The sequence below is a fragment of the Lucilia cuprina genome, chromosome 2 (assembly GCF_022045245.1).
Source record: "Lucilia cuprina isolate Lc7/37 chromosome 2, ASM2204524v1, whole genome shotgun sequence".
Classification (NCBI taxonomy): domain Eukaryota; kingdom Metazoa; phylum Arthropoda; class Insecta; order Diptera; family Calliphoridae; genus Lucilia; species Lucilia cuprina.
The window spans coordinates 39,521,423-39,547,161 of NC_060950.1; the positions used below are offsets into that span (position 1 = coordinate 39,521,423).

General features: G+C 30.3%; 1 protein-coding gene across 1 annotated transcript in view; it reads left to right on the plus strand.

Annotated features, from left to right (window-relative positions):
- Positions 1-1,764: 1,764 nt before the first annotated feature.
- Positions 1,765-25,739, plus strand: part of LOC111685180 — a 37,612-nt gene continuing 13,637 nt past the window's right edge. Inside the window, exons 1-2 of the mRNA XM_046953125.1 lie at positions 1,765-1,878; positions 23,987-24,279. Of these exons, the coding sequence (XP_046809081.1) occupies positions 24,003-24,279 (277 nt within the window). The 5' untranslated portion in view covers positions 1,765-1,878; positions 23,987-24,002. The remainder of the gene's footprint in view (positions 1,879-23,986; positions 24,280-25,739) is intronic.

The window sequence follows — 25,739 nt, forward strand, 5'->3', positions numbered from 1 at the left end:
CAAAGAATAAAGAATATGTTTGTAAAATATAAATTTTTCGGGCTTTTAAATAAAAAAAAAATTGTTGAAAAAATAATAAACATTAAGTTTAACTGTTAAAAAACTAATAAGTGGTAAAATCCTCGCAATTTTGCGAAGAAAATTTGAAGTTTAGTGAGTGCGTTCAGTTCTCACAAGTTTGTTTTATTCATTCAGAGCTCGCCTATATGAAGAGAATAAAATTTTTTGTTTGAAACCCGCTTTAGTTTCGCCCAAAGTATAACAAGTAGTCCGACTCTTTGACAGCAGCTCAAAGCATGTGTTAGTGAAAAAGCACCTAACTCTAAATATGTGTTGGTAACAAAAATGTTTAAGTATTGGTGCATTCTAAACACACAGAGTTTTATAAAAAAGTTCGAATTTTCAATACCAAAACTTGAAACTCTGTTTGTAAATTATAATTCAACAACAACAAAATGAGATGTCAATAATTAGATAAAAATATTTTTTTTAGTTTAGAAAATTAAACAAAATTTTGTGTGATTATTTAAAAAAATTACAGATTTTTTGTGCACAACCGTAATTTTGCGTACAATCCTTTAAAGTACCTAAAAAAGTATGTTAAACATTTGAGTGTTTTGACAAGTTTAAATTTCTCACAAGAGAGTCGAATTCACACGACACTCGTAGATGTGGAAGAGTAATTTCCTGTATATGAGAGACGGGCTACTTGTTTTCATTGGTGAAAAAGTTGAACATACTTGAACTTCAGTTTTATTTTGCATGAAAAATTTTTTGAAGTTTAGTTTATAATATTTTTAAAAACAAAAATTACCTATCTATAAAATTTATACATATATGTATAAAAAACTATTAGGGCGGGTTTTTCAGATAAAGATAATCTACATTCATTGTTTAAACCTAGTTTAATACATGTTTTGTGTTTTTCAGTAAACAGTAACGTTTCTTATAATCTTAGTTTAACTGAGTATTATTGGTCAATCGAACTTAAGTTATAAGTGAGATATCACAATAATCAAAAACAATGATTTCGGAAAAACAAAAACTTAATATTTTAAGTTAATTGTAATTTTCTGATTTGTTTTGTTTTATTTATTATTGTTTTAAATATTTATTTAAAATATTTCTAAAATTTTTCATTTTACAAAAGTATTATTTGCAAAAAACATGTTCGTTGTTTATATTTTTTAATTGAAAAGTGGGCAGTACTGACAAAGTTAACTGAACTTAAATCCATAACTGAAAAACACAATCGTAGGTTAAAGTCCGCCTAAATTCCGAGTTTAATATAACAGCAAGTTAAACCTAGTTTGACTGAGTAGTAAGAAACCCGCCCTTACAAAATTAAGAAAAATGTGTACAAAATCAAATAGTGATATTTTGGCTACAAGATAATCGCGAGTTTTAAAAAGAATTGGTTGCTAGCATTGTGAACACCCCCTGAAAATGTTGCGAGCATTATGAATCCGGCTTTATTTATTTTGTCCGACAAAAAAGTATATTTACTAAAATTTTAGATGTTATACAGAAAAATTTTAAGTACAATAATTAAGTTTTATTGTTAGTTTTGTAAATGATTAAAAAAAAATTAATTTTGATTATGAAGAATGAAAATAATATGTAATTTAACTGGAGGAAGATAGTGATGATGGACGTTTTCGCAAGTGCACTGCACTTAGTACTTATTATAAACATAGATTTAATGAAAGCCTTTTACAGTATATTTAAATTTACTCACAATTCTTATGCTGTTTTTCTTTTTGCAGAGGCGGAAGCTGAAATAACTGGATCTCCAGATATACACATTGATGAGGGCTCAACTTTAAGGCTAGAATGTAAACTAAGAAAAGCCACGGAAATACCAGAATTTGTATTTTGGTATGTACTTTAATTATGATTTTATATTTATCAATAGTAAAGGTTCATTTGTGTTGATGTTTACAACGCTCGGCTAAATGCGATGCCGGCTTCGATACAAGTAATTGGTATTTGGTAACTTTAATTACAAGTAATTGTAATTGGCCAAAAAACTAATTACAAGTAATTGATTTTTGGTTACTAGTTAGTAATTACACATTATATAAAAACAAGTAAGAGTGCTATACACTATGGTGAAGGGTATATAAGCCTTCACCATAGTGTATTTTAAACATAATTGATCTTACAGTCTTGTTAATAACAACATTAAAAAAATTTGAGTCGATTTAAGCCGAATGTTTCGGCGGCGGCTCAAGCAACTAAATATAGTTCGGCGGCGGCTAAGCTCCGACTAGAAGCCGGTCGACTTCGACCTCTGATTCATTGCTGGTAAACATTGACGAGACGTAGATTTTGTTTTTGTTTGTCGTAAAAAAAATTGTTTTCAAAAGCACTTGGGAAAAATTTGTGTTAGTTTTAAATTTCAAACTTACATTATTCGCATAAAAATTATTGTACAATAACTCACAATCTACTCTCATATAATTGAAAACGTTTTAAATACTTTTTTCTATTCATTAAAAAATATATTTGCAATACAAAAGGGAATATTATTTTATTTTAACAAAAAATGCAAATCATATTTTTTTGCTGTGTATTTTTTGTATGTTTGGATTCCAAACAAAACAAAAAAATACACAGCTGAATAAAACCAAATACATCTACACACACACATGTAAATCTTTTTCTATATTCAGTGTTCTTGTTGTTTTTATAACAATTTTTTGATGAAATTTTCAGAGGTTGTCTCGGATTTTTGTTCATATCTCCGTTATTTACCGACCGATTTTGCTGATTTTAAATAGCGATCTTTCTCGAAAGCATGTCTAATAGAATTATTTAAGATTCGGATTTCGCCGATATCTGGGGTCCTCTAAAAACTGATTTCAACAGACAGACAGACAGACAGACAGACAGACGGACATGGCTCAATCGACTCCGCTATCTATAAGGATCCAGAATATATATACTTTATAGGGTCGGAAAATTATATTATAGAAATTACAAACGGAATGACAAACTTATATATACCCTTCTCACGAAGGTGAAGGGTAAAAAAATGTTATTTGAAAATTTTTTATGACATTCCCGATGCGATATCGATTGGACAACTAAGTCTAAAATTTAGGAGGATAAAGGCGACAAAATAGTGAATATCTGACCTCTGCTAAAACGAGTAACAGGAATCCGTTGCTACACTCTAAATTTGCGGACAAATATTCTGAATACCCAGAACCAGAAATATAGTACCGTTTAAAAAACCACAACACTAGCTTACAGGCAGAAATCCGAGCAATAACGGAATGTGAAAATTGGATTAAAATAACTATGTCGGGCATAACATATTTACCGACAGCAGAAGGCAAGTAGGACGATATCAGATAATAAAGTTAAATCTATGATGGTATTGGATAGTTAGAAAGCTCTAACGTTACCAACAAACATTTACAAAAGACCCGATAGTGGCCTAGGTGCATTTTTTCGGATTTGATGTAGTAACATCCTCCTATCAACCTAACATAAACGACCTAGGCAACTATATATTGCAATTAGACTAAATTATTGTCATTTTCTTTCCCGAAATCCTTCAAGGTATGGCTATACTATGAGTGGTATTGAGTTCATTCTTTTAATATTGATTCTCATGCATATCTGTAATAATATTTTTATATTGCATGTGGGCAAGGTATTACGCCAATACTAAATTAGGTTAATTTGGAAAACTATAACAACTACAGTTCGCAAACCTTGTACGATAAATTTTAGTGTCAATAAAAACATGAGTTAGAGTGCTAAAATTTTGCATGTACGTCTACCTTTAAAATCAATATGAACGAGTAAGAGTGTTATGCCGTAAATGGAATGCTTCCCTTAAAACGGTAATGTACGTTAAATTAGTTTTCTGGGGGAAGGGTCAATTATGGCCCGATTTGACATAAAGATTTGTGTTCATAAAAAAAATTACTTGTGTCGAATTTTAGCGCAATACTTTCAAGCCAGTAGTGAGCGTTAAAGTCATTTTCTTAGGGTGACCTTATATGGTGGGTAGGGTTAATTATGAACCGGTCTTCATAAAATTAAGTAAATAGATTAACCTATATTAAATTTCAGCGCTAAACTCACATTTTTAAAATAGATATGACTATAAATCGAAGCTCCTAAAGAATTCATTCCCTAATTCTTTTTTTTTTGAAATTGAGTTATATTTAAAAGAATTAGCAATTTTTCAAACTCATTCCCTCTGATTTAATTCCTACAATTAATTCTTAAAGCTTTCGATGTAGTTGAATTAATTTTCTAATGAATTAATTCCTATAGAATGTTAAATTCCTTATGAATGAATTAATTAATTCAATCTATTACAAATTGAATTTTAATGGGGAGGAAAAAAGTAAAAACGGAAAAAGTACTTTTGGTACTTTTTCGTTCTTTAAGAGGTACCTTTTGAATTTTCTATAGCATAGAACCTTGAAGCATGAAATTAAGTATGTACAGCCATGGTACTTTTTCGTCCTTCGCTTGGAACTTTTTGACTTTTCTATAAAATATAACCTAGAAACATGAAATTAAGCATGAAGAGTTAATTAGAATCTAAAAAGGGGACTTTCTAGTACATTTACCTTCTTCTATTGGTACTTTTTGAATTTTGTACAAATATTAAAGAATGACGATAATCTATAAAAGTGCTTTAATATACTTTGACTGGCACTTTTTAATTTCTTATTATAATATAGAACCTAGGAATATGAAATTAAGAATATAAAGCATAATGAAATGAGACTTTAGTATTTTGTTCGTTCCTCAAAAGGCACTTCTTGAATGATTATTATATAATAATCGAATATTCGAAAATTTTAATGTTAATTTTTTGTAAAACGAATACTAAATTAAAAGATCTGATATAATTGAAACAAACCTTTTAATACTTTTTGCAATTTATAAAAATATATATTTTGCAATGTTAAAAGTGGAATGTTTTCTGTTTTAGAAGTGATTCTATGGATTTTTTAAATGCTTGCAATAAGTGAAACAGACAGTTCCTAAAGCAAGGCATACACGATACAACCGCTGATACATTGTGAGAAGCTTGGTTGCGATATTGTAAAGTGTGTAGGATTTCTTTAAGAAGTTGGAGTTACGAAAGATTAAAATGTTTTGATACTTTTGCAAGTTCTACAAACAGGTCGCAGCATAAAAATGCTCGTCATACAAAATTATTCTATTTTACTCTTCATTTTGAGTTGACCGCACAGCAAGAAACATCGTGTGTGTGTAAAAAAAAACAATAAAAATTAAGCCGAAATGCGTGTTTTTATAGCCTCCACCACCACCAGTGGTGATACAGGGAATATATAACTTTGTCATTCCGTGTGTAACACCAAGAAATATTCATCTAAGACCCATCAAAGTATATATATATTCTGGGTTTTTATCAAATTCTGAGTCGATTAAGATATTTCCGTCTGTCTGTGTAAAACACGCTCACGATAAAATGAAGCAATAGAATTGAACCAAATTCATCTAAAGTGTTCTTCATTTTCCTAAGTTGTTTGGTATTGAAAATATGGAAATCGGTTCACATCGGCAAAAGTTATGAATCAAAATTTAAAACAACCTCGAAAAAAATAAGCATATTTTACACATTCTGATGTAATTTTCTCGAAAACTATGCAAGATAATTCCATGGAAATCATCACACATTCGTTTATATACAAGAACTTTATCCCTGTTGAAAATTGGCATCGGTCCAAAATTTCATATACCTCACATCCAAATGTACTAATTCCCGGAAAATGGGTTTTTGTTAATAACTCCCGTGACAATGTCGATATCATCACAAAATTTAACAAGTTAAAATCTATTGTCAGTAGAATTCATTCGAAGAAAAAATTTTCTGGATCGGTCCATAATTGGTCATAGCTCCCATACAAAGTCCCCTCCCGAAAATCACTTATACGCGTATAACTTATTACAAAATTGAGATATTCATATAAAATTTGGTACAAGTGTTGCTCATATGCACAAAAATATTACTATGAAGTTTTTTTCCGATCTATCCATAACTGGTCATAGCTCCCATACAAGGTCCCCTCCCGAAAGTCACTTAAATACACATAACTCATTACAAAAAATTAATATCCACACATTACGCATAAGTATTGTTCTTATATACATACTATAAAATTTTTTTTCGATCGGTCCATTTTTGGTCATAATTGTCATACTAGGTCTGCTCCAGAAAATCACTTGAATGCACAATATTCATTACCAAATAATGCTATCGATACAGAATTTTGGTCATAGCTGCCATACAAGGACCATTTACCAAAATCCTCTTAAAAGCATATTAATCATTACCAAATAAAGCTAATAACACAAAATTTGGCACAAAAATTATTTCTTATATACAAAACTATATTTTTTTCACTATTATTGTAAATATCGGTTGTTAATAAATAAATTTCTTAAGTTTTATGATAATCTACCTAAAAATAAAAACAATTTCGACTAGTTTCCATCAAAATTCGAAACTTAGTTTTTTTGGAGCACTCTAATATATATATACTAGCTTATACCCGGTGTGCTCCGCTAGTCCAATCGAAATTAAATTATTTATTTAGTTACTAAATTATAATATTTTTCTTAAAGATTTATTATAATTTCTCTTGATGACAATATATTTCAATTGAATTATAAAATAATACATTAATGATCTACTTATTTCTTTTACTTGCTTAAATTTAGTAAATACTTTTATTCTTAAAAAATAATTTATATTCTTATGCCTTGGGATATACGATATTTTTTGTTTTACCCTCTAGTATAAAAAAAAACACACTTAAAGATTTTGAAAATTCTAACCACAACAGTTTTCAGATGAACAATATGTTACATACGAGTGATGCCAAGAAAATTATTGCAAGTTCTATCTATCTATGAAAAATTTGAATTATCTAACAGTTTTCAAGATATACGAAATTTTGTATTTAACTCATATATGTGGTGCCAAACCCCCAATTAAAAGTCTGCCCGTCATTTTCTAAATGTTCACATGAATGTCAAAGTTATTCATATAAAATTTGAAGACTTTAGCTCTAGTAGTTTCTTAGACATACGATTTTTTCTATTTAATTCTTGTAAGGGGTTCAAGCTACCCAGATGAATCTAGTTCTATATTTTCCTAGACAAACAATATTTTGTATTTTATTCATAAGGGACATGTCAAGACCCCATTAGAAGTTCGCTCGTTATACTCTAAATGTTCAGATGAAAGTTAAAATTCTTCAAGTTAAATTTAAAGATTCTAGCTCTAATAGATTCTCAGATATATGTATTTTTATACCCTCCACCACCATCAGTGTATATATAACATTGTCATTCCGCGTGTAACATCAAGAAATATTCATCTGGGTCCTTATCAAATTCTGAGTCGATTTAGCTATGTCCGTCTGTCTGTGTAAAACACGCTCACGATAAAACGAAGCAATAGAATTTAACCAAATTCACCCAAAATGTTCTTCGTTTTCCTAAGTTGTTTGGTATTGAAAATGGGCAAAATCGGTTCACATCGTGAAAAGTTATGAATCAAAATTTGAAACAACCTCGAAAAAATAAGCATTTTTACACATTCTGATGTAATTTTCTCGAAAACTATGCAATATAATTCCATAAAAATCAGCATACGTTCGTTTTCACACAAGAGCTTAATCTCTGCGTAAAATCGCCAGAATTGGTCCACAATTTCATACACCTCCCATACAAAAGTACATATTCCCGGAAATTTGGTTTTTTGTTAATAACATCAATCGTAATGTCTATATCTTCACAAAATTTAAAAAATTAAAATTTTGTGACAATAGGATTTATTCAGAGGGAAAATTTTTTGGATAGGTCCATAATTGGTCATAGCTCCCATACAAGGTTCCCTCCCGAAAATCACTTCAACGCGCATAACTCATTACTAAATTAAGATATCGATACTGGTACAAGTATTGCTCTTATATACAGAAATATTACAATAAAAGCTTTTTTGGATCGGTCCATAATTGGTCATAGCTCCCATACAAGGTCCCCTCCCAAAAATCAGTTAAACGCGCATAACTCATTGCTAAATTAAAATATCGATATAAAATTTGGTACAAGTATTGCTCTTATATACAGAAATATTACAATGGAAAATTTTTTCGATCGGTCCATATTTGGTCATAGCTCCCATACAAGGTCCCCTCCCGAAAATTACTTAAACGCACATAACTCATTACTAAATTAAGATATCCATATAAAATTTGGTACAAGTATTGCTCTTATATACAGAAATATTACAATGAAAGTTTTTTTTGGATTGGTTCATAATTGGTCATAGCTCCCATACAAGGTCCCCTTCCGAAAATCATTTAAACGCACATAATTCATTAATAAATTAAGATATCCATATAACATACACAAAAATATTACTAAAATATTTTTTCCATCGGTCTATAACTGGTCATAGCTCCCATACAAGGTCCCTCCCGAAAATATCTAAAACGCACATAACTCATTACTAAATTAAGATATCCATATAAAGTTTTGCACAAGTGTTGCTCATATACAGAGAAATAATATTGTGAAATGTTTTTCCGATCGGTCCGTAATTGTGTTTTAGAAAAAAACACATACAAGGTTCCCTTCCGAAAATCAGAAAAAACGCACATAACGCATAACCAAATATTTATTACGATATGGCTATGTCCATCCGTCTGTCTGTTGTTGGCACGATAGCGTCCATAAAAATAGAGATAGGGAGATGAAATTTTCCCATTGTTGAATTGATCAGAATTGTTTTGCATTGAAAATGGGCAAAATCGGTCAACGATTTCACATAGCCCCCGTACAAATGTACCCCCGTAATAATGGCTAAAAAGCTTCAAACTTTCACAAATTTGGTGTTTAACAATTTTGCACAAGTCAGTTTTTTAAATTGCGAAATTAAATTCTAAATTATAGCAGACATAGGACCATAATTGGACCTACCCCCCTTGAGGAAATGACTATAATACTGATAAGTGCCTTAAAAATATGAATATTGCGATGAAATTTGACACCCATAAGTTTCATGCGAGCCCATATCTCTCCACCAAATTTTATGTGGATCGGTCCATAATTGACCCTACCCCCTATAAAATGTCCCCTTCAGAAAATTACTTTAACGCTCATTACTCGCTTAAAAATACAAGTATAGTCATGAAATTTGACATAAGTAAGTTTCTTACTAGCCAAAACCTCTCTCATAATTGACCATAAAATTACTTTAACGATCATTACTGCTTTAAAAATACGAGTATAGTAGTGAAATTTGACTCAAATAAGTTCCTTGCTAGCCAAAATCTCTTAACAAAATTTTATAAGGTCCCCATCAGAAAATTAATTATTGGGCTTGAAAAACGAGTAAAGTGAAGAAATTCGATATAAACATGACTTGTAGGAACAAAGATCGTTCTAAAAAATTTTACGAGGATCGGTCTACAATTGACCCTATCCCCATATAAGGCCCCTTCAGAAAACGACTTTAAAACTCAGTACTGTCTTAAAAATACTAGTAGATTTATGAAATTTGACCTAAACCAGTTTTGTGTAAGCTAAATCTCTCTTCAAAATTCTGTGGGATCGGTCCATAATTGTTCCTACCCCCTATTAAAGGTCCCCAGTAAATTACTTTATCGCTCATTAATGGCTTAAAAATGCTAGTACAGCGATGACACTGATAAGTTCTATAGAAAGCGAAATCTCTCTACCAATATTTATGAGGATCAGTCCATAATAACACCAACACATATCGATATATAATATAAAATATTTTCAAAATATCAAAGTTCATTTATATGGTTGTGATTTGATGGTGAGTATAAAAGATATGATAAAAAATACGAAGATTCGTGTCTTTCAGTTTTGCCCAAAGTCATGCCCGTTTTTAGTTATAGGCCCCCAAAGATTTTGGGCATCGATGTCATTTTTTAAAAAAAGTGATTATTTTCTCAAACTCTTATCTTGTAAACCATTCTGAATTTTGATTTACTCTCTTAGGGAATGTTGTTGCTCTTATCACATAGAACCAAAATTGTGAACACATAAAGTCAAAAAAACGTTATCTTCATGACCAGAGTCACAAAAATTATTTTTTTTACATATTTCCCTTGTTCAGGCGTATAAGCTGCAAACCGTTTAAAATGTAAGAAAACAGTTAACTACAAAAATGTACCTAAAATCTCAATAAACAACTTTCTAGAACATATGAATTTCATAGGAATGATAGGTAAGACGAAAAACTGAAAAGTTTCCTGAAATTTGTTTAATTTCATTTGTTTTTTCTTTACTTTAACATTAAGATACAATGGTATCTATCAAAAAATAATAAAAATGTATTAATATTTTGTTTATAATGTGTGTGGACCTGCACATGCAAATCGCACTCTTTTAAATTGTGGACGCATTATATCTCAATGTTGAATAGAGTGTCCCGAGGAATACCACTCAATCGATGCGTATTAATGTATCGATTGAAAATCCTGACCTAAGTTTATTTTTTGAAAAATAAAACATTTTCGATTTTTTTGAAATGGGTCTCCAAAAATCCGTAATTTCGAGCTGCTTACGGGAAAATAATTAAAAAAAATTGTAGAATATTTTAGGTCCACAAAATGATTTTTAGTGGGTTGGAGAGGCATTTTGTTTTCGCTTTTTATCGAAATGGGTGTCAAAATTGTCGTAATTTTTTAGCTCATACAGAAAATTAATCCAAAAATTATTTGTCATTTGGTTTAGTCTATTTTATAATTTTTTGAAATTTGTATGCCCCTTATAATACAATAAAAGTAATTTTGCGGACCAGAAATACACTAACAACAGTTTTAATTATTTTTCCCATGACAAGCTTAAAATTGCAGAATTTTTGGCACCCAATTCCAAAAGATTGAAGAAAAAATGTTTGAACACGCTAATGTTGAAGTAAAGAAAAACCACTTCGCGACTTACCTATCATTCCTAGGAAGTTCATATGTTCTAAAAAGTTGATTATCGCGATCTTAGGTACATTTCTGTATTCAATTGTATTCTTAAATTTTAAACGGTTTGCTGCTTATAGGCCTGAACAAGAAAAAAAATTAAATAATTTAATGTTTGCGATTCTGATCATAAGGATGACGTTTTCTTTACTTAATATGTTCATAATTTTGGTTCTTTGTGATAAGAGCAACAACATTCTCTTAGAGAGTAAAGTAAAATTCGGAACGGTTTGCAAGATATGAGCTTGAGAAAATTATCACTTTTTTAAAAAATGACACCGAGGCCCCAAATCTTTGTGGGCCTATAAATAAAAAAGGGCATGACTTTGTGCAAAACTGAAAGACTTATTTTTGGTCTTTCTTATTGTTTTTGGTCTTTTATCATATGGTTATTTAACCATGACTTAAAAAATTACACACAGTGTTATCTCTATATATATATATATATATATATATATATATTATATATATATATATATATATATATATATATATATATATATATATATATATATATATATAATATATATATATATATATATATTATATATATATATATATATATATATATATATATATATATATTTATATATATATATATATATATATATATATATATATATATATATATATATATATATATATATATATATATATATATATATATATATATATATAAATTCTAACGTTACTGACTGACTGATTCATCATCCCACAGCCTAAACAATTAAAGCTAAAGAGCTGAAATTTGGACAGGAGATTGGTCTCACACCAAATAGATCCACTAAGACTGGAAAATTCGAATGTTTAGAGGATAAAAAAGGGTAAAAACGGGTAAATTCGATAACTTAATATCTCCTCAACTAGATAAGATACAAAAGCAGTTTAAAACTTGTCGTCGTCTCACACCAAATAGATCCACTAAGACTGGAAAATTCGAATGTTTAGAGGATAAAAAAGGGTAAAAACGGGTAAATTCGATAACTTAATATCTCCTCAACTAGATAAGATACAAAAGCAGTTTAAAACTTGTCGTCGTTCACTTAAAAAATAAGTGTCTGGTACTTTTTTCAAATTCGGCCCCTTTAAGGAAAATCGGGTAAAAACTGTATTTTGGTACTTTTTTTGCACCTAATGTATCTTTTAAACCAAAGAACATACAAAATATTTTTAGCTAATTCATAACGAAAAAATAAAAATACTTTTTGGATATTCGGACGCTTAAGTGGTGAAAACGTACTTACTTTTGTACTTTTTGCATACGTTTTTGGATTTTTGGGGCTTTTTTTGTACGTTTTTGAAATTTCTATAATATTGAACCTAGAAACCTGAAATTAAGCATGTATGGCCCGGATTAAGTTAGGACCCATAAAAGAGGACTCTTTGATAATTTTTCGTTTCTAAAAAGGACCTTATGAAATTCTTATAATATTAAACCTAGAAGCATGAAAAATGTACTTTTTGTTTTTTTTTTTTGTATAATATTGTGAAATTAAACATCCATTTTGGTACTTTTCGTTCTTCAAAAGGTACTTTTTGAAATTTCTATGTGTATGGGCCGGATTAAGTGAGAACCTATAAAAGGGGTATTTTTGGCACTTTTTTGTTTCTCAAATGGTACTTTTGGAAATTTCTGTAATAGGGTATTCCAAAATAAATCGACCAAAAAATGCTGCACAGTGGTATAGGAAAAAAAGAGGGAAATAATTCGGTAACTTCTAAACGGTTAATCCGTTTTTAATGAAATTTGGTATGCATAAAGAGGAGGTGTTGTCGAGTTTAGGTTATGAATTTGGTCCTTATAGGCCAACCAGGGGCCCGGTCGGGGGTCCTCAAATTAGGACACCTCGGCTATGTTACATTTTTAAAACGATCCTATTTCATCATTTGAGTTCCGATTTAAAAAATTTCGTATATAGAATCTCCTCATCGAGCACAATAAAAAATGCATTAAATTATCTCTTATAGTTTAGGAGATATTCGCATTTGAAAATTAAAATTTTTACCGTCCTTACTTTAGTTTTTTGATAATAGCGGGTCCAAATATTCCCGATTTTCGGGAATTCAGGATTTTCCATTGATATTTAACATGCCTACCTAAAGTTTTTTAAGTGACAAAAATAGGATTTTTTTGGTTTTTTGCCTATTATATCCATACCAGGGGCGGGGTTATCGAAACCCGTTACAAAATGATTAAGAACATATTGGGTCATATAAAACAGGTCACTATAATTTGATATCGACTATGCGATTTGAGAATTTTTGCTCAAAATTGAATTTTCCATAAAAAATAGGGTTTTTTTTGGATGGACCTGTTTCCCTCGGTATCAAAAATTTTTAGGTTTTGTTTCATTTATCGCATTTTATGTAAAGTCAGCTTTCCAAAAAGTATAATTTCTATATACATCTTCTTAGAAACTTTTTAGATAACTTAAAAAGAAAATATATTTTTTTCCCAAAAAAATGGAAAAAATCGCTTTTTTTAATTATACCCTACACCACTATAGTGGGGAGGGTATTATACGTTTGTGCTGATGTTTGTAACATACAAAAATATTGGTCCAATACCCACCTTAAAGTATACCGATCGATTCAGAATCATTTTTTGAGCCGATTAAGACATGTCCGTCCGTCCGGCTGGCTGGCTGTCCATGTAAACCTTGTGCGCAAGGTACAGGCCGCAATTTTCAAGATAATTTGATGAAATTTGGATCAAGCATGTTTTTTTGCACAGGGACGAAATCTATTGAAACTTATGTCGAATTTCATATATATACTCGTATTTTTAGGCCAGTTCTAAGCGTTAAAGTAATTTTCTGAAGGGAACCTCACATAGGGGTAGGGTCAATTATGGGTCGATCATCATAAAATTTGGAACACAGAATTTGGTTCGTATTAAATTTATTTGTGTCGAATTTCATCGCTACACTCGTATTTTTAAGCCATTAATGAGCGTTGCAGTCATTTTCTGAAGGGGAAGTTATATGGAGGGGTAGGGTCAGGCCGATCCTCAAAAAACATTTTTAGATAGATTTTGACTCGTATGAAATTTACTTATATCGAATTTAATCTACATACTAGTATTTTTAAGCCAGTAATGAGCATTAAAGTCATTTTCTGAAGGGGACCATAGGGGTCAATTATAGACCGATTCTCATAAAATTTTGCACAGTGATTTTGGATCACTAGAAACTTACTTATGTCGAATTTCATCGCTATATTCGTATTTTTAAACTAGTTATGACTGTTAAAGCTGCTTTTCGTGGGGCCACTTGTATGGGGGCAATCCGAAAACGTGGACCGATATTGTCCATTTTCTTGCCTATAAAAAATATTTATGTGAAATTTCAATCCTCTAGACCCATTCGGACTCTATCGTGCTTTCAACAGACAGACGGACAGACATTGCTAGATAGTCTTAGATCGTCCAGAATATATATTTACTTTTGTGTGTTGCAAACGGAATGACAAAATCAATATACTCCCCATCTTTTTTGATGGTGGATATACAAATATTGTTCGTTGTTATTCAAATAATTTTTAACACAGTTAATTGACAACTCTAGCGACAACCCATAAAAAGGACCTCTTTGGTATTTTTTTCGTTCTTTTAAAGGTAGTCTTTGAAATTTCTATAATATTGAACCTAGAAACATGAAATTAAGCATGCAGAACCTGGATTTTGTGAGAACCTATAAGTGGGAACTTTTTGCTACTTTTGCGTTCTTCAAAAGTTACTTTTTAAAATTTGGATAATATTGAACCTAGAATTGTATAGGATTATATAAGAACCTATAAAAGAGTACTTTCCATGTTTCTGTTAACCTAGTTATACCCTACACTACTATTGTGGGGAGGGTATTATACGTTTGTGCTGATGTTTGTAACACACAAAAATATTGGTCCAATACCCACCTTAAAGTATACCGATCGATTCAGAATCATTTGACGGACATGTCCGTCCGTCCGTCTGTCCGGCTGGATGTACCTGGACCGTACCTCCCTTTTTATGCCATAATTACGTCAAATATTTTTTTATCTCTCTAAAAATTGGAACAAATAAGTTTTATATAAGTATAAATGATACTGCAGATTTTCGGCCCTTATTTGACCCTAGCCCCTATACAAACCCCCCTTCAAAAAATGTCTTAAACGTCTTAAAATTGACTTGTAACGATTTGTATCGCATTGAAACTCAACAAAATTAACTGTTATATAAGAATATATCCTTTTCCCAAATTTACCGAGGATCGGCCCATATTTGACCTATATAAAGACTCATTTAGACATTTTTGCTTAATATTTGCTTAAATATTTTGGAATTATTGTAATATTCAACTTTCTTTATAAAAAATAAAAATTTTTAATACATAGTCATGGTGTAGGGTATTATATGGTCGGCCATGCCCGACTATACTTTCGTACTTGTTTTTGTTTTTGATCATAACTCAATAAAAAACTAAAAATATGAATTTTACTACTTTTTGGATATTTTTTTCTATTCATTAAAAATATATATTTGCAAAACAAAAGGGAAATTATTTTATTTAAAAAAAAAATGCAAATCATATTTTTTTGCTGTGTATTTTTTTGTATGTTTGGATTCCAAAACATACAAAAAAAAAAACAGCTGAATAAAACAAATACATCTACACACACGTGTACATCTTTTTTCTATGTAGTGTTTTTGTTGCTTTTTTAACAATTTTTTGATGAAATTTTCAGAGGTTGTCCTCGGATTTTTGCTCATATCTCCGTTATTTACCGACCGATTTTGCTGATTTTAAATAGCGATCTTCTCGAAAAGATGTCTAATAGAATTATTGAAGACTCGGATCTCGTCGATATCTGGGGTCCTCTAAAAACTGATTTCGACAGACAGACGGACATGGCTTAATCGATTCCGCCATCTATAAGGATTAAGAATATATATACTTTATAGGGTCGAAAAATTATATTATAGAAACTACAAACGGAATGACAAAATTATATATACCCTTCTCACGAAGGTAAAGTGTATAAAAAATAGTTATAAATTTCTGAAAATTTAAGCATAATAGGACTTTCAATTATAAGGATAAGCAAACAAATAGAAAATAGGTAAATATAGGATTTACTACGGTATTCAAAAAAAAGGCGGACCAAGGTATGGTAAATTTTGTATCACAAAAATTTTAGATGCCTATAACTCGGATATTATAAGAGATAAGTAGTAAGTCTAAGCATATTTTTTCAAGATCTCGTCGAGCGCTTCCCACCAAAATATATTTGGGTGAAAAACAAAAAATGGCGCGTTTTCAAAAGTTTTATATGTCGTAGGTACCCTACTTTGAGCCGAGAAATGCCACATTTATTTCCAAAAAATTTCATTCTGCCCCACTATGGGTGCCCACCAGAAAACTACTTTAAGACCCTTTACTCGCCTAAAAATACAAGTATAGTAGTGAAATTCGACTCAAATATGTTCCTTGCTAGCCAAAATCGCTTAACCAAGTTTTATGTGGATCGGGCCTTAAAAGACCCTACCCCAATATAAGGTCCCCATCAGAAAATTAATTATTGGGCTTGAACGAGTAAAGCGATGAAATTCAATATAAACATGACTTGTAGGAACCAAGATCGTTCTACAAAAGTTTACGAGGATCGGTCTACAATTGACCCTACCTCCATATAACCCCCTTCAAAAAATGGCTTTAAAACTCAGTACTGGCTTAATGAATTTTTTTTTGAAGTTCGACATAAACCAGTTCCCTATCAGTAAATTACTTTATCGCTCATTAATGGCTTCAAAATTCTAGTACAGCGCTGACACTGATAAGTTCTATAGGAGCTTAGGTATATATAAGTTTGTCATTCCGTTTATAATTTCTATAATATAATTTTCCGACCCTATAAAGTATATATATTCTGGATCCTTATAGATAGCGGAGTCGATTAAGCCATGTCCGTCTGTCTGTAGGTCTGTTGAAATCAGTTTTTAGAGGACCCCAGATCCGAATCTTCAATAATTCTGTTATACATGCTTTCGATTAGATCGCTATTTAAAATCAGCAAAATCGGTCGGTAAATAACGGAGACATGAGCAAAAAACCGAAACAACCTCTGAAAATTTCATCAAAAAATGTCATATTTTTTTCATGCTTTGTTAAATAAGCAAAAAACAACACTATATTAAAAGAAGTTAGAGTGCTATATTCGGCTGTACCGAATCTTAAATACCCTCCACCAGCTACTTCTATTTTATTACTTTCTAATTGATCAAATATTTGTAGAATAAGTTTCTCATGTCTTTAATAGAAAAGATACCAAAAGTAAAAACTATTACAATTCCAAGATTTATTTAACATTATAAATTTAGTAATTTGCATGTATGTATGAGTGTTGAAAAGATTTAGAGATTTTCAAATTACAAATACATATATAATGTTGTTCAACACAAAGTGATAATGCTCTTTTAAATACGGTTAAAGCGCTTTTAGGGGCTGGACCTAGTATAGGAGAAATAGAACTATACAAAACTAATATTTTGCAAATTATGTATCAATAGCTTAATTTGGTAATAAGTAATGTGCGTTTACGAGATTTTCGTAAAAGGACTTTGTATGGGAGCTATGTCCAATTATGTACATAAAGACAAAATTTCAGAATTCTGTATCTATATCATTACTTTCTAAAAAATATTGCGATCTAAGTGATTTTCCGGACCTATAATGAGAGCTCATGACAAAATATGGACCCGGTCGTAAAACAATTTTATAGTGAATTTATGTATATAAGAGCAATTATTTTTGCTAATAAATCCATAAATATTTGGTTATGAGTTATGTGCGTTTTTTTGATTTTCGGAAGGGAACCTTTATGTGTGTTTTTCTAAAAGAGACCTTATATGGTAGCTATGATTAATTATGGACCGATCGGAAAAACATTTCACAATATTATTTCTCTGTATATGAGCAACACTTGTGCCAAACACCATGCGCGTTTTAGTTATTTTCGGGAGGAGACCTTGTATGGAGCTATGACCACGATAAAACGAACCAGTTAAAAACTGCTTCGTTTTATCGTGAGCGTGTTTTACACAGACAGACGGTCTCATAGCTAAATCGACTCAGAATTTGCTAAGGACCGGTAAATAACGGACAATCCGAGACAACCTCTAAAAATTTCATCAAAAAATGTCATATTTTTTCATGCTTTCTTAAATAAGCAACAATAACACTGTATATTTGAAAAATATGTACACGTGTGTGTAGATGTATTTGGTTTTTCAGCTGTGTATTTCGTTTTGTATGTTTGGATGCTGTTGGCGTCATTGAGTTGTGTATTTGGTTTTTGATAATTCTGTTCGTATATTTGGATGTAGGTTGGTTTTATTGCGTTTTTTATTTTGTTTTTCTGTGTTTTTCGTTATGTATGTTTAGATTCTAAAGTTTAGAATCTAAACATACTAAACTTTAGATGTCTGTTGGTTTAGACATCTTGTATTTTGTTTTTTTTATACCCTTCATTTTTATTTCGTTTAGCGTTGTTGTTGTTCATTTTGTTTTGCTTTGAGTGTAATATTAATGTAGTCGGTAAAAAATTTATAAAACTAATATGTTTAAAATACACTATGGTGAAGGGTATATAAGATTCGGCACAGCCGAATATAGTACTCTTACTTGTTTAATATAACATTGTTTTTGGTTTATTAATGTATGATAAATACACAATAACGGGGTCCCACTACATATGAATACGATTTTTACTTCGTTATTGGATTGGGAAAAAGTACCGAAAGGGAGTAAATACGGGAAATTTGTTTTTATTGAAAAATTTTTCTCTATCATGAAATCGTATAAAACTAGGTAGTAAAACATTGAGGAATAGAGAGATACCACAATTATACAAATTTAATTTTTTTACAAAACATATAAAACGGCTCGCTAACAAAGTCGCTGGTTATAAGTTTTATATGTATATGGGGCATTTCACGTCAAGTGAACCAACTTTTGAAATCGATTGAAATCTATTGGATAATAATTCGGACACCATTTTTCAACAAGGTCGGTCAAGAACTCTCTGAGTTATAAGAGGTCAAAATTTGACATTTTGGCTAAACAGGTGTTTTTTTATCCATATAACTTATTACCTATTGTTCTTAGCAAAATGTGTCCCAAATTGTTTAGATAGTTATTTATGCAATCTTTCGAAAAAAATTAAAAAAAATTTAATAAAATATTTTTGATGTTTTTTTTAAATCAAAAATATTTTTGACTTTTTTTTAAATGGGCCCTTTTTATTTTTTTTTTATTATTTTTTTTTAAGAAAGCTTAGGACTTTTCTTTGTAACTCAAGATTTAAAATTTTTTAATTTTTTTGCAAAATCAAAAACTTTGTTGATTTTTTTTTTTTTTAAATGGACCCATTTTTTATTTTTTTCTCAGAAGAAAGCTTATGTGTTTTCCTTTAACACCCTTTTTGTCGCTTAGTGGGATGCGAGTGGGATATCTATTGAAAAAAAAATGTTTTGTAACTCAAGACATACAATTTTTTACTTTTTTTGAAAAATCAAAAATCTTTTTGATTTTTTTTCCAAAATGGACTCTTTTTTTATGATTTTTTTTTCTCAAAAGAAAGATTAGCTTTTTAATCGCTTAGTGGGATGCGAGTGGGATATCTATCAAAATAAATGCTTTGTAACTCAAGACAAATGTTTTTAAATTGATTTTTTTTCATATTTGTGTGTAAGTGTTTCTAAAACCTTAAAAATAAAAACCACAACAACTGACCGATAATAGCCACTGGAGGGGTGCAATATGAGGCCAAACGCTATTAATTTTCCACCCCCAGAATCAAGTGGAAATATTTTATGGCCCTTCTCCGAAGTACCAGTTAATTTATTATTTTATGACATTTGACTTTAAGAAGTGGGTGGAGAGGTAGAAGTTGACAGGTAGGTTATTTATATGGTGGTTTTATTTAAGATCGCATCTTAGATGCGACTGCTTTATTCCATTGGGCAAAGAATTATTGTAAAGAAACATTGAAAACACTAAAGAGCAGATTCGATGCTGCGGTAACAATCGATGGCACTGCTCAATACCATGCTTTCATACCGCTTGTCGATGGAAGACTCAAATTAAAAAAGTTTTCTGCATCTACTCAATGCGATTTCTTTCCAAAGCCAAAAAAGAAGCCATTCATCTTTTTATTATTATTATTATTATTATTATTATATATTAAATTAATTATTATTACAAATAAATAACAAAATTAAATTATTCAACATTTCCGTAGAAAAAAAAGTGATTTTTATTCCTGAGGTTAACATATTATGGGTATTACAGTATCGAGGCTATGAAATTTTAGTTGGGTATGTTACATACCTTCGGAAAGGCTAATGTGTCTAGTTTCTCTGCGTAAGTTTAATTTTTAAGGTTTACACACAAATATGAAAAAAGTTAAAATAGTGCAAATTTAAAAACCTTTGTCTTGAGTTACAAAACATTTATTTTGATAGATATCCCACTTGCACTCCACTAAGCGACAAAAAGGATGCTAAAGGAAAACACATAAGCTTTCTTCTGAGCAAAAGGAAAACCAAAAAGGTTTTAAAGGAAAAGACCTAAGCTTTCTTTTGAGAAAAAAAATTAATAAAAAAAGAGTCCATTTTGGAAAAAAAGTCAAAAAGGTTTTTGATTGTTCAAAAAAAAGTAAAAAATTGTATGTCTTGAGTTACAAAACATTTTTTTATAGATATCCCACTCGCATCCCACTAAGCGACAGAAAGGGTGCTAAAGGAAAACACATAAGCTTTCTTCTGAGCAAAAAAAATAAAAAAATGGGTCGACTTTTTTAAAAAAAGTCAACAAAGTTTTTGATTTTGCAAAAAATTCAAAAAATTTAAATCTTGAGTTACAAAATATTTTTTTGATAGATATCCCACTCGCATCCCACTATGCGACCATATAGGTCGCTTAGGAAAAGTCCTAAGCTTTCTTAAAAAAATAAAAAGGGCCCATTTTGAAAAAAAGTCAAAAATATTTTTGATTTAAAAAAAAACATCAAAAATATTTTATTAAATTTTTTAATTTTTTTCGAAAAATTGCATAAATAGCTATCTAAACTATTTGGGACCCATTTTGCTAAGAACAATAGGTAATAAGTTATATGGATAAAAAAACACCTGTTTGGCCAAAATGTCAAATTTTGACCTCCTATAGCTCAGAGAGTTCTTGACCGACCTTGTTGAAAAATGGTGTCCGAATTACTATCCAATAAAACTAACATTGGTGCAAATTTCATCGCGATCGGAAGACATCGATTTCAAAAGTTGGTTCACTTGGCGTGAAATACCCCATATATAAAAATGAATGTGTGCTTGTTGTATGGGAGGGTATATGGGGTTTGCCCCGAGTAGCTCATAATTATGTTTAATATACTCGTTCATCAACAAAAAGCGGCCCAACTAAATTTTATACTAGCCTTGAAGACCCTGTTGAATTTCGGGGCACTTTTCACCCAAGCCCCCTTACAAAGCCCCCCTTAAAAAAATTACTTTAATGTCCACAATTCGTTTAAAAAGGCAGTCCCATCGTGAAATAACCGTAAATTCATCCTCCAAATTGTATGAGGATCGCATCAAACAGGGGGCTTGGGGAATATTTAATATTTTATAATGTATAAATTTAGTGGGAATTCATTTTTAAAAATCCCGGTCTTCGGTATTTTCAAATTCCGGGAATCGGGAATTCCCGTTTTGCATCCCTAGTGGGGACCTTGTATGAGAGCTGTGACCTATTGTGGGCCGATCGAAAAAAAATGTATTGTAACATTTCTGACACAAAAGTAATATTTGTGCCAAATTTTGTATAAATATATCTTAATAAAGCAATGAGTTATTTGCGTTTAAATGATTTTCGGGAAAGGACCTATATATGTATAGAAGCTATGACCAAATATGGACCGATCGGAATAAAATTTACAGTAATATTTCTGTTTACAAAATCAATACATGTGCTAAATCCGAAGTTATTATAAACAAACACATTTTCTGGGAATATGTAGCTTTGTATGGGAGTTATATGAAGTTGTGAACCAATTCCGCCAAATGTTAACCGGTGTCTAGCTTTTATGTAGAAACAAAAGTGTGGTGATTTTCAAGGAATTATATTGCACAGTTTTTGTGATAATTACATTAGAGGGTGTAAAAATATGTTAAATTTTTTTTTTAAATTTTGATTCATGGCTTCTTCGATGTGAACCGATTTTGCTCATTTTCAATACTTTCATTTTCAATAATTTACTTACCTTAGTTTTTACGTGAGCGTGTTTCATACAGACAGACGGACGGGCATAGCTAAATCGACTCAGAATTTGATAGAGACCAGGAATATATATACTTTATTGGGCCTCAGATTAATATTTCTTGGTGTTTGATGGTGGTGGAGGAAATAAAACTTCGAGTATCAGAAAAAGGCTACTAAGCTACATACATTTATTGAATTCGTTTGAGGAAAAAAACGGTTCCTCTATCCGTTATTGTAACACATTTGGAACAACCAACAAGTTCTTGTTGTTATATTTTCGAACAACAAGCTACACGTGGAATTAATTCTCGTTTCGACTTCACAGCACTACAAGATGTTATGACTTTAACTTGCTTATTATGCACATATATAACAACGAAATCTTTCTAATGTTTCGACCACTGCTAAAGTTTCCAGTTCATAACTATGAAAATTCTTCTCCGTTCTTTTTGTAATAACACTCCAGCTTATCCAATAAAACTTTCGTTCTGCTTCCAAACGAAAAGCTGAGATGGCAATTTGTGTTCCAATACGTTAAATGATGTTTCTTGAGTAGTTTTCTTAGTGGTTCAGAGAATACTTTGGAATAAATTGACGCAAATATCTAAATATCTTGAAAATTTCTATAGCTGCAGATTTTACTTTTCCAGGACAAATGCCTTCAAGAGTTAACTGAAGTCCTAAAAAATTCAATAATAGTTTTGAAAAATTCACATATCTTTAAGTACAATTCTTATTTTATCAAACATCTGCTGTTCTGTGTGTTTGGTTTTAAAACACGATACAATTTTAGAATCCATTAGATTTGTTTTTATTTAAGCTAGATTCATTTTACAGAGATTTTGTAATGTATTTGAAAATACGTCTTTATTCAAGTTCTTCCTTTGAACCTGATGTTGGTAATTCACGTAAAAGGTGTTTTAGCTCGTCCACTTTAAATGTTGAAACTTTTTCATTCGTTTTTAAGTCAAATATCCGTCCAGATCCCACTTCTGATCTAAAAGACTCAAAACTGTTGTCTTAAGAAAACTCGTCTTTTTATTTTAAAGGTTTTTACGAAAGTCGTTTTATTCATATCAAAAACTATTTTCCATTCATGTTTAATTATGACAATAAATTTAAAGTAAAAAAAAATCGAGTATCAGGAAAAGCCTACTAATTTAAAAAATATTTTAAATAAATTAATGAAATTATAGAATAATTAACAAGGGTTTCTCATAAATAATACTTGTAATTATACCACAGGTTCCCAATTTTTCAACAGATTTTGGAAAATATTCATAATTTTGTAAACACGTTAGTAATTTTATTCAAATAATGAAAGTGTTAAACAGTGTTAAAATATGTGTCCTTAACAGGATATCCATAAAAATCAATATTTTGACAACATTGTTTGTTTACCAAAACAAACAACAAACATGACATTTCAATTTTTAAAAATCAGTGTATGTATGTATGTATGTATGTATGTATGTATGTATGTATGTATGTATGTATGTATGTATGTATGTATGTATGTATGTTTAAAAGTTGTCAAACGTGGTAAGTTGATGGATTGTATCAATTTCGATACTTTAAAGTGGAAATTTCTACCGGTTTTTTCCTCTCTGTATGAACTTATATAATTTTCGAATATACTTATACTTATAATAAAATGTATTTTACAATTCTTTCCAGGTATCATGACAACAAAATGGTTAATTATGATACCCAAAATGGTTTTTTTGTAAAATCAAATATACACAAAGAAACCCCAGTGTTAGATGCCAATACGATGAAAAATGATGAAACGCTTGGTAAAGGAAATAAAACTGCTCAATCGTTAAAGTTTTTGCAGCCAGTTGGATATTCACTACCAACATCTATAAGTACTTTGACCATACAAAAAGTACGTTTTCATCACGCTGGAAATTATACTTGTGCCCCTTCAAATGCTCGATCAGCAAGTACATCGGTTCACGTTCTACAAGGTATATTTTGATTTGTTTTAAACCTGTAGTATTATTTTGTTTTGTAAACATTGCAGATCCTGTATTTTGTGAGGATTGTTATTTAACGCTCATTACTGGCTTAAAAATATGAGTATAGTGATAAAATTTAACACACATAAGTTAAATATGATCCAAAATCTCCCTTCCTAATTTTATGTAGATCGGTTTATAATTGACCCTACCCCCATACAAGGCCCCCTTCAGAATAAGACATTAACGTGATGAAATTCGACACACATAAGTTTCAATGAAGCCAAAATTTCTCTATCAAAATTTAAGTGGTTCGGTATATAATTGACATATAAGATGTCCTTCAAAAATTACTTAAACGATTTTTACTGGCTTAAAAATACAGAATACAGAAAAGCGATAAAATTCAATACATACATATTTTATACGAGTTAAAACCTCTCTATCAAATGTATTGAGGATCGGTCCATAAAAAAATTACTTTAACGATTTTTGCTGACTTAAAAAAACGTGAACAGTTATTAAAATTTATATAAAAAACATTTATGGGAACGTAAGTCTTTCTACCGTATTTCATGCGGAAAGTGTCGGGAAGTGATATTCGATGTAAAGATGTTTTGTATGAACCAAACTTGGTTTAATATGGGCCAATATAATCAAATTCTACAATAATGACTTTCTTTTAAAAATAAATTAATATTTTTCATTAAAGATCCACAGTTCAAAATTTACTTTAATAAAAAGGATATTTTTTACACAGAGTTTTATAAAAAACAATTTTAAATTTGTGTGAATTTTCAATAAATAAAATTCTGTAAAATAAAATTCATCAACAACAAAAATAAAACGTCAATAATTAGGAAAAATATTTTTTCAGTATAAATGACGAAACAGTTCTGGGGCATAGCGCTTTTTTTATTAGACATTGTAATTTTTTTAAGTCGTAGAATGAGCTTGTAAAAATAGATTTTATTTTATTATAAGAGCGTTTGTTTTTATGCTCACATTTTTAGGTAGACCTGGTTCACACTAGGAAACTTTTTTGGGAAACTTTTGATTTTTGTGTGTGAGAGAAAGAGAAAGAAATATCAATCATCTCTTTCTCTCACACACAAAATCAAAAGTTTCTCAACAAAAGTTTCCCAGTGTTAACCAGGTCTTACTCATTCTCTCAGCAGAATTACCATACTTTCAAAATATTTTCATACATTTTATAAACAAAACCATGTAAATAGGCAACAAAAAATAAAAACAAAAGAAAATAAATAGAAATATGAATTTGTAGTTACTGTCGTAGCTTTAATTATAGATTTATGTCGTTATGACAACGTTTTTACAGTTTCAGTCGTGTTCTGTTTCATCATAAAGAAATGTAAACTTTTGAGTGTTTTTACAAGTTAAAATTTCTGACAGCACAGCCGATTTCAGACACCACTCGTACAGGTGAGACAGTAATTTGTCGCTTTACA